The 16,397-nt window shown below is 47.1% G+C and overlaps 1 protein-coding gene across 3 annotated transcripts in view; it reads right to left on the bottom strand.

Annotated features, from left to right (window-relative positions):
- dnm3a (dynamin 3a) overlaps positions 1-16,397 on the bottom strand; it is a 46,094-nt gene that overhangs the window by 2,563 nt on the left and 27,134 nt on the right. For 2 of the 3 annotated variants that reach the window (XM_080770977.1, XM_080770976.1), the window contains 5 exons: positions 7,836-7,945; positions 3,491-3,602; positions 2,219-2,383; positions 781-1,004; positions 296-493 (listed from right to left, as the gene is read on the bottom strand). In XM_080770977.1, the coding sequence (XP_080627103.1) occupies positions 296-493; positions 781-1,004; positions 2,219-2,383; positions 3,491-3,602; positions 7,836-7,945 (809 nt within the window). Of the gene's footprint in view, positions 1-295; positions 494-770; positions 1,005-2,218; positions 2,384-3,490; positions 3,603-7,835; positions 7,946-16,397 lie in introns of those variants that run through there. The other variant, XM_080770978.1, reaches the window with a different exon arrangement.

Here is a 16,397-nt window from a genome sequence, read left to right on the forward strand (position 1 = left end):
GGGAAAGAGAATATGAGAAACACATTTTCCAGTAGACCCCCACCCAGCTCAAATAACACACTTTTCTCCCCCTATGTCTTCTGTAGCCCAAAGTCTGCTGGTGTGTGTGTGTGTGTGTGTGTGTGTGTGTGTGTGTGTGTGTGTGTGTGCATGCGGTGCGTACACATATGTACGTCTGTGCACGAGTAACATAATGGGTGGAGAGAGGATAACAGAATCTATAAAATGGCGGGGTTTATAACAGTGGATGTTGAGCACAGCGGCTGATCCAAAATGCGGTTGCACGCAGACGTACCTCGTTCTCGGCACGCCGGGCGGAGCGCGGCTGTGCCGGCCGACGTGCTGCTGCTGGAGACCGTCGGCGCCAGCCAAGGGCACAGGGGGTCCGGAACGAACGGGCACAGCGGCCGCGGGCACAAGCGGAGCAGTCGGGGCCAGGCCACGGGCCGTAGCTTTGGTGGCACCGGCTATGGGGCTGGACGGAGTAGTGGACCTTGGAGAGAGAGGGAGAGAGAGAGAGAGAGAGAGAAGGGAAGAGGTCAGTGGTTTTTGAAGTGACTTGCGAGATGTTCCGAACAGGGTTGGGTATATGAAGAGCCACTGTAACGATGAAATATGGTGTCAATTAAGATAAGGGATTCAGTCAATGGACATTTTTGGATCCTGGAACCACTGAAGACCTGAATTTCCCTCACTGACTGACTGACTGACTGACTGTCTGTCTGTCTGTCTGAGTGTTAGGGGGCTTAGGTAACAAGGGTTTTGTCTACCGTCCCCTACTTGCAGGCCTGTATCCACGAGGAGTCTACGGGCGGAGGCAGAGGGGTGGAGGAGGTGGATGTGGAGATGTCCCCTATGGTGGAGAGCGCCTCCTTCAGGGCAGCGTGTGTACGCAGCACCTCCTCCCTGCGCTGGCCCTGCTCCGGAGACTCATCCATCAGCTCTGTGTGTTCTGCTAGAGCGTAGAGCTGAGCCAGGAGTTCTGAACCAATGAACTCCTTCACCTACAGAGAGCGATTACAAACAGAGTGACAGAGAGAGGTATATGGAGGGAGAGAGACAGAGAGAGGGAGGGAGGGGGAGAGACTGAGAGAGAGAGGGAGAGGGAGGGAGAGGGAGGGAGAGAGAGGAAGAGAGAGGAAGAGAGAGGGATGGAGGGACAGAGAGAGAGGGGGGAGAAGGAGAGAGAGAGAAAAAGGTGGGGAAAGAGACAGAGGGGGAGAGAGAAGGAAAGAATGACAGAGAGAGACAATATAGGAGACGGTATTTCCCTTAAAGCAAATTTATATTCTTCCGTGGTAATAGATTTAAGTGGATAGAATAAACATAGTCTTCTGTATGTGTATGTACTTAAGTGGACTGACTAAAACTGATATGAGATTTAATTTTTTTCCTACGGTCTGTTTATTCTCTCTTTCCTTCCTTTTTTTCCTTCTTTTATTAAACGATAATTTTCCCTATTTGAGACATGGAACACACAAGGACCGGGTAGCAGATGACGTAATTTCATGCTAACATAATACTGAAAATCAAACTGGAGCAAAAAGATGACAAACCACTTTAAAGTGCAGAGATAGAGATAGTAGATAGAGATGTGTAGAGCTTTTAACTTAAAAGCTAAACGGAAAAAGAAAACAAAGGAAACAGAAAGAACATATTTGTTCTTCTGTCAGTATGGGTATGTGTAAAGTAACTAAGTACATACACTCAAGTACTGTACTTAAGTACACTTTTGAGGTATGATGTTTGATTATTATTAAAAAACATACATTAATCACTTCAGTCTATATACTTTGGCTATTTGAAAATAGCCGACATAAGCCCACCACACACCGGCTGTGTCCGCCGCGCGGCGCCGTGCGCCGGACACAGCCGCCTCCATTATTTTCAATGAACCTATCGCACACCGGCTCCGTCCGCCGCGTCGCGTCGCCTGGCGCGCCGATAGAACACAGTTCTATTTTCCAGACGGCGCCGCACGGCAACGCGTCACGCCGCAGACGGTCGCAGACGGTGTGTGATGGGCTCTACAAGCTCACAGTGCAAGCTTATAGATCCGCTGGATTTCTTTTTTATGAACATTTTATACATTTGAAAACTTTAGCTTTTGGTACTTTAAGTATATTTTGATGACAATACATTTGCACATTTTACTCAAGTACTTGTAACAGATTTCTATTTCTATATTACTTGAGTAAAAAAAATATATATAGCGTACATTGTTGATAATGAGGTGCATGATGATCTTGGGCATGAGGTCCCTGACGGTCTTGTAGATGATGTTCATGTAGGACTCCACCAGGTTACGGATGGTCTCCACCTGACGCTCCAACTGTGGATCCGTCAAGTCGCCAGAAGAACCTCCACTCGTCTCCCCGTCCACCTGAGAGAGAGGAATATACCGTATATATGCAAATTATATCGTCTCTGTCGGGTGGGAACCTCATTATGTCCAAAACGATTACTTTTCAAGGCCAGCAACAGTAGCAGATCGAGAAGCTAAAAAATGCGCCTCTTCCGCACCACATTTCAGGCTTGTATAGGCCGTTGATTTATGGAAAATCTTTGAATATTTACGGCAAAAAGGTTGTGAAGACTTTGTTTTTCGCGCTCTTGGTTACACTGCGAACATGAACTTGCACATTACATGGTAATGCTTATGGTCCGAACTGATTGTGGATAAGCGTAATTTAATACACTTCATCATCACACAAAGGTGTCAAAAAAAGAACCGACCTACAAGCGAACAACACATCACCATGCGTAATGTTCTTTGCTTGCAGGTCGTTTCGGAAAGCGAAAAGCGTCATTCAGGGACCTTGAATTAGGCATTTATCTCGCCACAGGCAGGTTAGAGTTATATCTTATGTCATCTGCTCTTGTACTTGTGACTACTGGGACGAAGTAGGGAGCAACCGGAGAGCAGGGGGAGGACGAGGAACAAACACAAAAGGAGGGAGGTAAGGAAGGAGGAGTGGGGGGAGGAGGAGAAATAAGGGGGTGGGTCAGGGACGCGGAGGGACGGAGGAGAACACTGTTGATTAGAAACAGACAAGCACCGCATGCACACTCAATCACACACACACACACACACACACACACACACACACACACACACACACACACACACACACACACACACACACACACACACACACACACACACACACACACACACACACACACACACACACACACACACACACACACACAGTGACATCATAGGCCGAGAATGCAGCAGTGAGGAGCCAACGACAGAACGGGATTGAAGGGGTGGGGGACTCTCTCTCCCTCTCTTTCTCACTCTCTCTCTCTCTCTCTCTCTAGCAAGGGGATGAGAGAACCGAGTGGAGAGAGATGGGCAGGGAGGTTTGGGGGTTAACGAAGGCTAAGCTTGCATTATTAGAGCATGTTTAAGGTGAGGACAGGTGCATGGTCCCCCACAGCTAGGGTCAGTGTTGGGTTTAATTGGGGGTCACAGGGTACTGACAGTGACTCTCTCGGGGTAGACTCCAGCCCGCAGGAGAGACGCCTTCCAGCTGTCCACCTCTTCCTGAGTGCCACAGGCCAGCTCCAGGAACCTGTAGTCCTTGTACACGTTCCTGCAATTCATTTCAATGCTTGTCAGAGGTCTCAGGAAACTACATATCCCAGGCGGCAACATCAACACTCAAATGCTTTCCACATTGTCGAATGTGCACAAAGTACAACACACAAGGCAAGGAAGGCTGCGCGGAAAAAAGTCTGGTACACGATTTTACAGCATGCGTGCACACACACACACACACACACACACACACACACGGGATCTGCTCTTCCATTGAGACATTTAGACTGTACGGTGGTTGGAGGAGATGGTCTCCCTGCTCTTCCATTGAGACCCTTGTGTTGGGGAGGACCCCTTCTGTCTGACAGCTATGTCGTTGCTGTCGGGCCGAAAACTCTCTTATCTTCATAATTGTAACCTTTTGTGTTTTTTCGTAATGAATGCCCTATACTTCACACTACAGCATCAAAAGTAGCAGATCCACAAGCACAGAACGCGGTGGGGCCAAGTGGTGTATTTTGAGCTTGCGAATCTGCAATTTTCGCGGCTTTTGAATTTGAATCCTGAAAAGTAACAGTTTTGGACAAATGAGGTTTCCACCCGACAGAGACCAGATCTCAACCTGGACGCCTTATTGGCAGAGTGGTAGAAATGTGGTCCCTCACGCAGTGTACACCCGGGTTGGAATCACGGGGTCGGACATGAAAGTTATGGACTGCGGCTTTAAATAATTAACACTGACTACTTTACTGCACACACACACACACACACACACACACGCACACACTCAAGGCAGGCACACGCGCACACACACACACACACACACACACACACACACACACACACACACACACACACACGTACAAAAAAATAACAGCCTTACATTCCTCCCCTAACCGCTGTTCTACACATGACCTTTCTTTCATGACTACTACGACTCCTCTTCATCACTGATCTATTCATCATTTTCTCACTCTATCATTCTCTGTGGTGGAAAAAGTACTACAATGTTGATAATGCATGTTTTCAAAATCTGCAAAGTAACTAAAGTTTTAAAATAATTGTAAAAGAGTAAAAGATGCCTCTGAGATGTAGTAAAAGTAGGCTACAGAAAATTGAAAATACCTAAAATAACTAAAAAAAAGAAAAGTTACTTAAGCACAGTACTTGAATACGTAAGTAGTATATATCTATATCTATATATGATATATCTATATCTCAGGCAGCTTCTCTGCTGTCTCTTGTCTCCTGGTCCATCTCTAGTGTCTCCTGGTCCATCTCTATTCTCTAGTGTCTCCTGGTCCATCTCTAGTGTCTCCTGGTGGTTCCCAAACCTTTTCATGTCAAGGACCTTCAAAATGACACTCATTCGCCCGTAGACCCCCCATTTGAAATATATGCCAAGGACCCCCCATAAGAGGACCCCCCATAAGAGAAGATTTTTATGGCTCTAGTAGTATTTCAAGGGTCCCCACGGTTTGACCTGAATAAGGTCCCCTATTTAATGGCATTTCTATCTCTGGGACCCCAATGTATATTGTAAAATCACTGTTCATTTAACTCTGAGAGTGTAGAAATGGTATTGTGCGTAACTGTGTATACTGTAGGTAGCGACGTCACTGAGAGCGGGAAACGCACGAGAATCCGGAGCAGAAAAAGTGGTCTGGTCCCCCATCTGTTAAACATTGTTTCTTTTAATCACTCTGTTGTTCCTCTCTCGTCCTATTGTTGTTCTCCGCTCACATTCATAACAAGCACGCACGCGCAAACACACACACACACACACACACACACACACACACACACACACAGACAGACAGAGAGAGAGCGTGAGAGAGAGAGAGAGAGAGAGAGAGAGAGAGAGAGAGAGAGAGAGAGAGAGAGAGAGAGAGAGAGAGAGAGAGAGAGAGAGAGAGTGAGAGACAGAGAAGGCAACACATGTTTGTAACCACAGTGAGCTGTGCTGTGCAGGAGGGTGAAGAAAATGGCTACAGATTTGGGAGTCTGTGACTGCATGGACTAAGCTAGGATGGGCTAGGCTTGGTCTCACGTAGGCCTAAAACAATTCAGAGACGTAATGCAACGACAATGGATGACTAAAAGAGTTTAGGTTGGCAACTTCATATCCACGGGCAGAAACCCCTTTCTTTTTTCCTAAATTGACAAAAGCACCAAAAGTAGTAGATCTTCTACCTTTGCTATTTTTTTAATTGAATCAGAAACAGTTTTTGACATATTATGAGGTTTCCACCCGACAGAGACGATATGGGACGGTAATATGATTTGTATTCAAAGCAGTAGAGCGTAGGCCGTTTTCTCTGCTGTTCTATCCACTGACTACATTGCATTTAGATGTCAACCAGATGCATCGGTATGAGATCTCCTCATCTGTCTACGTGAGACTGGACTAGACTAGGCCTGGCTGGACCATAGACTAGGAGTGAGGCAGGGTGCGGTGGCTAACGGCAAAGGAGCTGCAAGCCAAGAATGACCATACCAGAGTGCAATTGCACAAAGGTCCATGACTCGTAAGAATAACACACGCACATGTAAACACTCAAGAGCACACATGAAACTGCTGTCTGAACTGAATTATTACTCAAATCAACCGTTTTTTTTTTTTCTCCAACGTTTTCTTTTTTTTAATCTGTTTCCTCCTCTGCTGCCTTCTCTTCTGCTGAACTGCAGGGCAAGTGTGTTTTCCCTCATTCGGAGGAATTTCTGCACACTACAGCCTTGGTTGCTTTACTGTAGGTTTGAGGAGTTTCCTGAGGTTTTTGATTACTGTCAGACAGGGACACAGTCACAAAACCGCTGCAATGACACACACACACACACACACACACACACACACACACACACACACACACACACACACACACACACACACACACACACACTCACTCAATATGCAGGGGAGAGAGAGGAGTAGGAAGGGGGGGCGCCATCGGACAGACTTTGACACATTCCTGGCCGATGGCTCTAATACGATCTCCCCTCTTTTTCTCCCCTCAAGCCTTCCAGTCCAATCCTTCTCTCTCCCTCCTTTTTGTGGTGAGTCGAGCAATTCTTTCCAAACAAGAGCAGCCTCATCTCTGATCCAAGCTCTCTGGCTTTGATTAGCTGCTTAATGAGCCTGCCGTCGGTATGCTGCGGTTTCTGCATGTGCGCGCGCACACACACACACACACGCACACACACACACACACACACACACACACACACACAGTTTGCTCCGAGAATACAGCATAGCATAGAATTATAAACAAAGCCCACATGCTCTGGTACAATCAGCCAGGCTATGGTTTAACTCCAGTTCCTAAACACACTCTCTTTCTATCCCTCACACACACACACACACACACACACACACACACACACGTGCGCACGCACACACACACACACACACACACACACACACACACACACACACACACACACACACACACACACACACACACACACACACACACACACACACACACACACACACACACATAAACTCTCACCATGCCCAACCCTGTCCTCAGTTGCCTGGCACATACCCACAAACAAAACAACAAAGGCCCTGGTTTCCACTAAACATCTTTGAGGATATAAAGATAGAATGAAGAGAGGTCAGGAGGACATATTTTACGTTAAGAAAATTCAAAATGATTAAGACATTTTAATTTTCAAGATTTTCCGAAATATTTCAGGAATAGCAGATGTGCAAGCCAACTACTTTATGTGCGTCTCCTCTGAACGATGTCCCTGGTGTTCAGGAGTTGGTGCGTTTTGGAAGGCGCTCCAAGTTGAAACCATCTCAACTTTAACCATGAGTTAATGTCACCCCTCTGGTCGACGGACCAATCAAGTTGCGAGAGAGGAGGGACTTTATTATGTTATACACTTAATTACGTAGATTTGGTATAGTGGTCCGAGTACAGACACTAAAAACCGTTTGACTGAGACTAGAGGGTTTAAGTGGTTAGGTTTTGTATCGCCTAGCAACAGGAATGATGTATTGTGCCTTGTGCTCTTGTCCCCTCTGTGTACTATAGCGACACACAGTGTTTTATTGTATGTGTTCATGGCCTCATGGATCAAACATCAAGGCTTAATACATCAACGTAGCTCCAGTAAGCAAACTAAAGAGGAGAGAATTCTCATTCATTCATTCATTCACTCACTCACTCACTCACTCACTCAGTTCCTCAACACTTAAATCTCTGATGGGTGTTGGCAGTTGACGGTTTGTGCGGGTTGATAGCTCGTGAACACATGCACGTACGTCGCACGCACAAACCTGTGTTCTGTGTTGAAGATGGCAAAGCTGTGTTTGCTGGACATGAAGCCCCGCTCCACATCTCTCAACTTCAGATTGTCCAGAGGAAGCATGAACTTCTTCTCCTTCTCCTGAGGGAGAGAGAGAGAGAGAGGACAAAAATGGAGGGAAGGGTGAGGGTAGGTGGAGGGATGGAAGGTAAGAAGAAGATTAAAATAGGATACTATCATACTATATACTACTGCAATTTATCTTGGAGAGAGAATATGTACAGATCAATTTTTCCTTCCCGATACCCATAACTTGCGTATCGGTCCGATAATAAATTAAAACAATCTAGGACAGTGGTTCTCAAAGTGGGGTCCAGGACTCTCTGGGTTCCTTGAAGGGGTTCCAAATGGACCCTTACAGTTCTGTAACTCTGAGAGTGTACTAATTGGACCCGTAAATGGGGGTCCTTGAAATGTAAAGTTTGAGAACTAGGAAGTTTTGATCTAGGAATAAATATACATTTAAAAATATATATGAATGAGAGCTTGAGGAGAGTTTGGTTCATCCTGTTGAATTGAGAGATCTGATCTATTCAAACATAACGAATAATCAATGCAAAGTTCGCTTTGGGCCAATCATTTCTCAGTTAGTAACAGTATGGAGAGCGGCTGAAAAATTGCGCAAGATTGATTTGAAATGGAATTCGTTTTCCCCAGTGTTCAACAATGGTGGTTTGCTTTTGGACAATCGTCCTATTCGTTTTCCCAGATGGAGTTCCAAGGGGATTCATACTTTGGGTGATTTATTTGATGTCAATGGTTTACGTTCTTTCCAGAATTTATGTGATATTTTTAACTTGCCTGGTAACTCTTTCTTTTTCTATCTACAATTGAGAACTGCCATGAGGACATACGGGGTTCCATGGCAGACCCCCCTTGCAATGCACCCTTTGCATAGACTTATCTGTGATGTTAGGTCAAGAGGTTTTGTTTCCATATTGTATGATTATTTATTAGAATCTAGTTATGGGACCTTGGCTGTCGATACTGTATGGAGGAATGACATACCAAATCTAGATCCAGATTGGAGCTGGGATACAGTGTGGTCTAATGTTGCCCTATCTTCTAGGAATCCTGATCATCAGCAAATTCATCTAAATTTTGTTCATCGGACATACTTAACTCCCCGCAGATTGTGTGCTATGCGGATTTTAAATAACCATAACTGCACTTTCTGCACTCCGAACACCATAGGTACATTCTTTCATATGGTGTGGGAGTGTCCGGATGTCCTCACATTTTGGAATCTGGTTGCTGCTAAACTTTCGATTATACTACAAATTAACATCACACCCTCCCCATCTCTATTCTTATTAAATGACGTATCCCAGTTGCTATTAAATAATACCCGTATTCGTGTCTTCTTTGCTGGCGTAACAGCCGCAAAGAAGATGGTTGCTTCACGCTGGAAACCGCCTCATACATTGTCATTTCGCCAATGGGCTTTGACCTTTCTAGATATCATTTATCTAGAAATGTCTACAGCAAGATTGCATGGTGCAAAAGAGGAAAACATCGAGATTTGGTCTAATATTGCAGATTTGGTTACGGGCATGATTTAATCATTATTATTATTGTTATTATTATTTTCATTCATTTATTTATTTTTTGTTCCCATTTGCACAGTAGTAAAAGTACTGACATTTTTTGGCATCTTTGGTCTCGGGGGGAGGGGTGGGTGGGATTGTTTGTTTTTGTGTTTTTTGTTTCTTGTTTTCTTTAGTCATTCATGATGTTAACGTATCTTATTGTGATTTTTTGTCTTAAATAAAAAAACATTTGATAACAAAAAAAAATATATATATATGAAACAGTAGCAACGTCAACTGAAGCATTAGAAATCCAAAATAATTGATTGCTGTAATGATGATCATGTGATAAATGATGTGGTATGGGCTGAATGGCACAGACTGACATGCTCACTGATACCAGGATTTTAGGAACAAGTCTACTAAAATATTGACAGAAAATCACAGCACAGTGAAAATATGATACATTAAGATATAATTATAACATCAATGAGCACAGACAAGAAAATGTCCAGGACAGTGTGAGTACTAAACGAAGGGAGGGAAGGAGGAGGAGGAGGAGGAGACAACAGAAGGTGTAGAACACTTTGCTAGCAAAGCTTGTATCAAAATAGTGTGTGTGGGCCTACAGCCTGCCTGACTGTCTGACTCACATTAACAAGCCACTAACAACGAGAGAGAGAGAGAGAGAGAGAGAGAGAGAGAGAGAGAGAGACACACACACACACACACACACACACACACACACACACACACACACACACACACACACACAGAGAGTGGCCATACGTCTATAGTCTGTCATCACCAAGTGGACGTTATGAATGACAGAGAACAGTTGGAGGAGTGATGTGGACAGAGTGAGGAGGAGAAGCAGGCTGCATGGAGGCAGGGGGAGCACAAAGAGTGAGGGAGAGAGGGAACGAGAGAAGGAGTTAAAAAAAACAGAAAAAAAACGAGGGAGGGCGGCAGGGTCCACATGTGAAAGTCATTACTCTGACTCAAGCTCTCTAACACAACATTTCTCCTAACGGGGAGCCCCCCCCCCCTCTTTCTCCTCTCTTCACCAACTTGCTCCCCGTGTTCAGGAGGGAGACTCGGCCTGTGAAGCTGCTATGGTGACAGTTTGTAGCATCCCATCCAGGGAAGGGTTGGAGAAGAGAAGGCACAGAGAACAGGAGGGAGGAAGAGAGCAGCAATGGCCCTCACTATTAAAAGAAACACCATGCAACGAACCGAGGGCATTCCGTCACTAAAAAAAGCTCAGCTGTGGTCAGTGCGTGCATGCGTGCGTGCATGCGCGTGTGTGTGTGTGTGTGTGTGTGTGTGTGTGTGTATGTGTATGCTGTTGCGGTAACCGACGGTGATGTGAGTGTACTGGTACATTTCGGTCTCCCCTCTCCCAGTGCTCCCCTGAACCCTACGACTCTCTTCCTTCGTTCCTCTTTCCCTCTCTCTCCCTCTTTTTTTTCCAGAGGGGCCCACTTCCTGTTACAGAGGCTGAAAAAAAATGACAGAACGAGATTGGCGCTTGGACAGCAACATCTGGTATCGCTTTAGACTAGCGAGAGAGAGAGAGAGAGAGAGAGAGAGAGAGAGAGAGAGCGAGCTGGGAGGAGACTTGCAGAGAGTGTAGCGTGTTCTTATGGGGTAGAAATATAATGTAGAGATCAGGAAGAGAGGAAGAGGAGGGATAGAATAGGACCTGTGGAGGAGAGGGAGGTGAGGCTGTGCTAAGGAGACGGGTGGGACGAGGAAGGGACCTGGAGAAGATGTGGAGACGACGAGGCAAAGTGTGGAGAAACTGCAGACCACTCCAAAGTTGATTCCCCAAGGGTCCCATCAACCCATATATGGCTGCTAAGGTCCTCCCTAGCCCTCTCTCTCTGTCTCTCACTCTCTCTCTCTCCTTATTTCCTTACGCCGTCCCTGAGTGAACGTGCAGATCCGGAGTCGAATGAGCGAATGTGCCACGTCAAGACTGGATACCGCCGCGCCTCTGGACAGAGCCCCATGGACGTCCCATCGACCAACATGCACCAAACCTCACCGGATCGTTTGTGTGTGTGCGCGTGTGTGTGTCGGGGCTTTGACACCAAAAGGAGTGGAGGTCTGCTGCTGAACCCCATCGCCCTGCCACCCGCGACCCCGACCGACCACCACCACTGAGACGGGATAAAAAAAAAGAAAAAGAAAAAAAGACACAAAAAAGAGAGAGATGAGACATGGCACAAGATGAGGACCTTTCTGCCAACTTTGCCAAATCCACCCTACGCCGACTGACCTGAGAGCGGGACTGATTCCGCTGAGAAACGGTAAAAAGCTGAAGAAAGTAAAGGGTCCTGCTCCGTCATCCCAGTGTTCAGACTACCTGTTCAGGATACTACTGGTGTACAGTAGTCTGCACATTGGTTAGACTGTGCAAGGAAGAGCTTCCACCGCTGACATGGACCGCTAAGTCTGGACGACACGCAGCACACACAGGCCTGATTTATACCTAGTAGTGTGATGGCGTCCCACGCTGAAAATAGCTGATTTACAAGCTCCCACGATATGTCACATTGTGACGCGTCGTGAGCTTGGAGATCGGCTATTTTCAGCACGGGACACCGTCGCGCGACTAAGTACAAATTGGGCATCACACGTATCACACGTCGCACACACACACACACACACACACGCATGTACTCTTCTTAAGCTATACGGGGAAACCTAGGTTGTTTTTTGTAACTCTGTCAAATGTTGAAGTACAAGAAAATGAAGTAAATGTATACTGACTGACACTGAATTGGATCTCTTCGGTTGGCATGAACAAATTGGCTGTTTACGTGTAATGTTTCTTAGCTTGGGTCTAACATCTGGTGCTTGGTGCATTATGTTTTAGGTAGAGAAGGTATGAACTAACTTCTGATTCTTCCTTCCCCCAGTGTGGCCCTCACACGTCTGGGAATACGTATGGTTCTTGTTTAGGCGTCTCAGCTTTTTATGGGCCTGGTATTATCTTATGTGGCCTCAGCGCAAAGTCATTCTTGAATAATGTTTATAGACACCATGGCACCACTTTTGAATGTGTGCATGTGCACGTGTGTGCACGCGTGTGAGTGTGTGTGTGTGTGAGCGCACACACACACATTCTAGCGGTGTCAGGGTGGTCACGGAGAATCATAGATCAGTGCTGCTGTGTCTGAGACTGTCTCCTCTCCCCACAGACTAATGGATCTGAGATATGGAGCAGACCTGACACACACACACAAACTGACCCACACACCCGCACGCGCGCGCGCACACACACACACACACACCCGCGCACGCGCGCGCACACACACACACACACACACACACACACACACACACACACACACACACACACACACACACACAACTTTAGGTGGTGGGGGGGGGGGGGGGGTAGAGTGTATAGGCGCGCAAGTGGTCTGTTTTTCTTCAGGCTCTACGGTGGAGTCCTGGCAGTTGAGGGGGCGCAGGAATGTACGTCTGCTCAGTGTTGTATGGAGATTCAACTCTGTAAACTATTATGGTGCCCGGCGGCCCGGCGCTGCACACGGACGGGCCTAAACGCTGCTGCACGGCCTGTACGGCGGCCCATGTTCCTGTGCATGAAAATGAGTTCAGAGCAGTGGTTCTCAAAGTGGGGTCCCGGGAACCCCCAGGGTTCCTTGAGGGGAGATCTAAATGGACACTTGTTATACGCGTCCTGTTGTACCATAACTCTGGTGCTAGAAATGGTAAAAGTAAGAGAACCACTGAGTATTGGCTAAGGCTATAACTAGAGGCGAAAGAAGGGGTATTGGTGGATGGATGGAGGTGAGGGGGAAGAGGGGGGGCTATGGGGGAGGGAGACTTTGGAGGAGTGAAGAGGGGGGGGGGGGGGGGGGAGTCAAAGGGGGAGGTCTGCAGTGTAGAAACAGCCATGTGGGATTTCTCTGGGCAGATCTTGGAAGCTGGTGTTTGGACAAAGCCTCAGATTTTCCAGCCAGGAATGTGCACAGTCCCAGGGAGACTGCCAACCACAGAAAGACAGAGAGAGAGGGGGGGGAGAGAGAGAGAGAGAGGGAGAGAGAGAGAGGGAGAGGGAGAGGGAGAGAAAGAGGGAGGGAAAAGAAAAGAAAGGAATATAGAATCAGGGAGAAAAAGAGGGAATGGCGAGAAGAGTGAAGAAAGAGAAAAATGCAGAGGGGGGGAGGAGGTAATAGCAGAATAAGTAAAGTCTGTAGAGGTGGGGAGTGTGGGTGGAGGGGAGGGGGAAGAGCGGGAAATGCAAGAGAGAAGAAGCAGAGGTTTGGCTTGGTTCTGAGGCCTAATGAAATGTGTAGAGGTGTGTGTGTGTGTGTGTGTGTGTGTGTGTGTGTGTGTGTGTGTGTGTGTGTGGCGGGGCATGCAGATCAGATCAGATCTGATCATCAGTGAGATCATATGGATGACTAACATGGCTGCGGGGCACAGACAGTGTAAACACATTGTGAAGAGGTGTCCAGCCCGACCCAATCCAAATTAGCATCATGGCATCCTAGCAGCAGGTCCATCCTATAGCAGCAGGTCATCCTATAGCAGCAGGTCATCCTATAGCAGCAGGTCCGGACGGTACCAGTGCTTGATGCTCGTGGTTAAGCATGCATGTCCTCTCACATCAACATCTGCAGAAAGAAAGCCTAATCCCATTACTCTGAAGCAGATATGTGCTTGTGTGTGCGCCAGCAGTATTATTTGTTGCAGATGTGCAGTGTGTGCGCGTGTGCATGCGTGTGTGTGTGTGCGTGCGTGCGTGCGTGCGTGAGTGCATGCTTGCGTGCGTGTGTGTGTGTGTGTGTGTGCGTGCGTGCGTGCGCGTGCGTCTGTGTGTGTGTGTGCGTGCGTGCAAGTGTGCGTATACTGATTGGTAACTGCTTTGATAGAGAAAAGAAATGTAGGCCACGGTGTGTGTGTGTGTGTGTGTGTGTGTGTGTGTGTGCGCGTGCCTATAATGTGCATGCCTGGAGCTGTGTCTGGGAACACCGCGTTCAAGTGATGCAGTGTTTATGTGAAGAGTGACCATGCGTCTGTCTGAGTGACTGTATATTTTTTCTCTGCTATTTGCAAGCCAGTTTGTTTACATCAGACTCTGTGTGTGTACTGTATACTGTATATACAAGTCTGGGCACTGTAAGGCCTGTGCAGCGTGTGCGTGCATGGGTGCGAGAGTGCAAGTGTGTGTGTGTGTGTGTGTGTGCGAGAGTGCGAGTGTGTGTGTGTGTGTGTGTGTGTGTGCGCGCGCGTGCGTGCGTATGTGCAAGCGCGCGTTTTAGTTTGGCTTGGGGCAGCTCCAGCTGTGTCAGAGTGAACCGTTCCAAATGCCTGAACTCCCAGAAGAGGAAGAAGAGGGGGAGGAAGGGGAAGAGTGAACGAATAGAGGGGGGGAATGGGGGGGTTGGAGGGGGATGGTGAGAGGAATGAATGGGGGAAAACGGAGGGGCTCAGTTTCAGGGCCCAGGTGCTGCTGGGAGAGAAGAGCAAGGGAATAGTGGGCTGACAGACAGACAGACAGACAGACAGACAGACAGACAGACAGACAGACAGACAGACAGACAGACAGACAGACAGACAGACAGACAGACAGACAGACAGACAGTCTCAGTGGGCCTCAACTAAACACACTGAGCTCTCATTGGACTCATTAAAGAAGAGAAGACGTTTCAGTGGTTGGAAAGAACAATGATAGTTTGATACGCTGCATTCTGGCAGACTTTTATACAATTTGCTCAATAGTCAGAAAACACCCAACTCAACATGGTCCAGTTTGGTCCACCCTATAGCAGCATGTGTGAACCACGTACGTATATCTGACATACGGGTGCACACGTTGCACAGGTCCATGTTTGCGATGCAGTCACTGTGCACATACATGTGTATGATTCCTATTATGTGTCCCATTTCCTCTGACCTCACTTCCTGCCTACGTACAGTATATGACAGCGTCGGTGAGCAGTGCTGTGCCAGGCTGAGAGTGTTGTGGTGTGTCTGCCTGTCTACACTTGCTGTGCAGACCTTCTGCTCCTGTACAGCAGGCACAGACAGGCAGACAGATGGCAGCCCCGCTGACAGACCCACCGCTCAACCTCAACCAATCAGAGCGGAGGGCCCGCTGGAACAACCTCTTCCGGCCGCGTACTAGGATATAAACCTGGACTGGATGCTCTCTGGCGATAATGTGTTCAAATTAAAGTTTTCTTTTTAAAAGTGTTCCGTGCCTCTTGTGCCATTTTAAAGTAAGATAATATGTATGTGTGTGAAAATAAACTTTTATCACAGCCTGAAACACATACTCGTATATGTTTAATTGTCCTCATTTTCTGCAGTTCAGACATCTGTTAATGTCACAACGTGTATTGTGTGAGCATGAATTATAAGAGACGAGAATAATAAGAAGCAACGTCACCAATATCCACTAGTTCTCTATCTCTAGGTCCCAGGTTCAAATATGATTATTTTGGGGGGTCCCGACCCACAGGTTGAGAACCACTGAGGTAATAGGACACCAGCTGGTTGACAAGTAGTACTGACTGGAGCTCATAAGCCCAATATCTCCCCTGCAATACCACACATGCCCTCTAACAATCTCTCTTACCATTTCCTGTCAGTCTACTGTCCTATAAATAAAGGCATAAAAAAGCCCCCAAAGTTTACACTGGATGTAAACCGTGTAGTGAGAGCCTCACCTCATGGTCCTTATACCAGGACAGGGTCTAAGCCTCACCTCATGGTCCTTATACCAGGACAGGGTCTCACCTCCTGGTCCTTATACCAGGACAGGGTCTCACCTCCTGGTCCTTATACCAGGACAGGGTCTCACCTCCTGGTCCTTATACCAGGACAGGGTCTCACCTCCTGGTCCTTATACCAGGACAGGGCCTCACCTCATGGTCCTTATACCAGGACAGGGCCTCACCTCATGGTCCTTATACCAGGACAGGGTCTCACCTCATGGTCCTTATACCAGGACAGGGTCT

The sequence above is a fragment of the Protomyctophum bolini genome (genome assembly GCF_963924005.1).
Source record: "Protomyctophum bolini genome assembly, chromosome: 8".
NCBI classification, from domain to species: Eukaryota; Metazoa; Chordata; class Actinopteri; order Myctophiformes; family Myctophidae; genus Protomyctophum; species Protomyctophum bolini.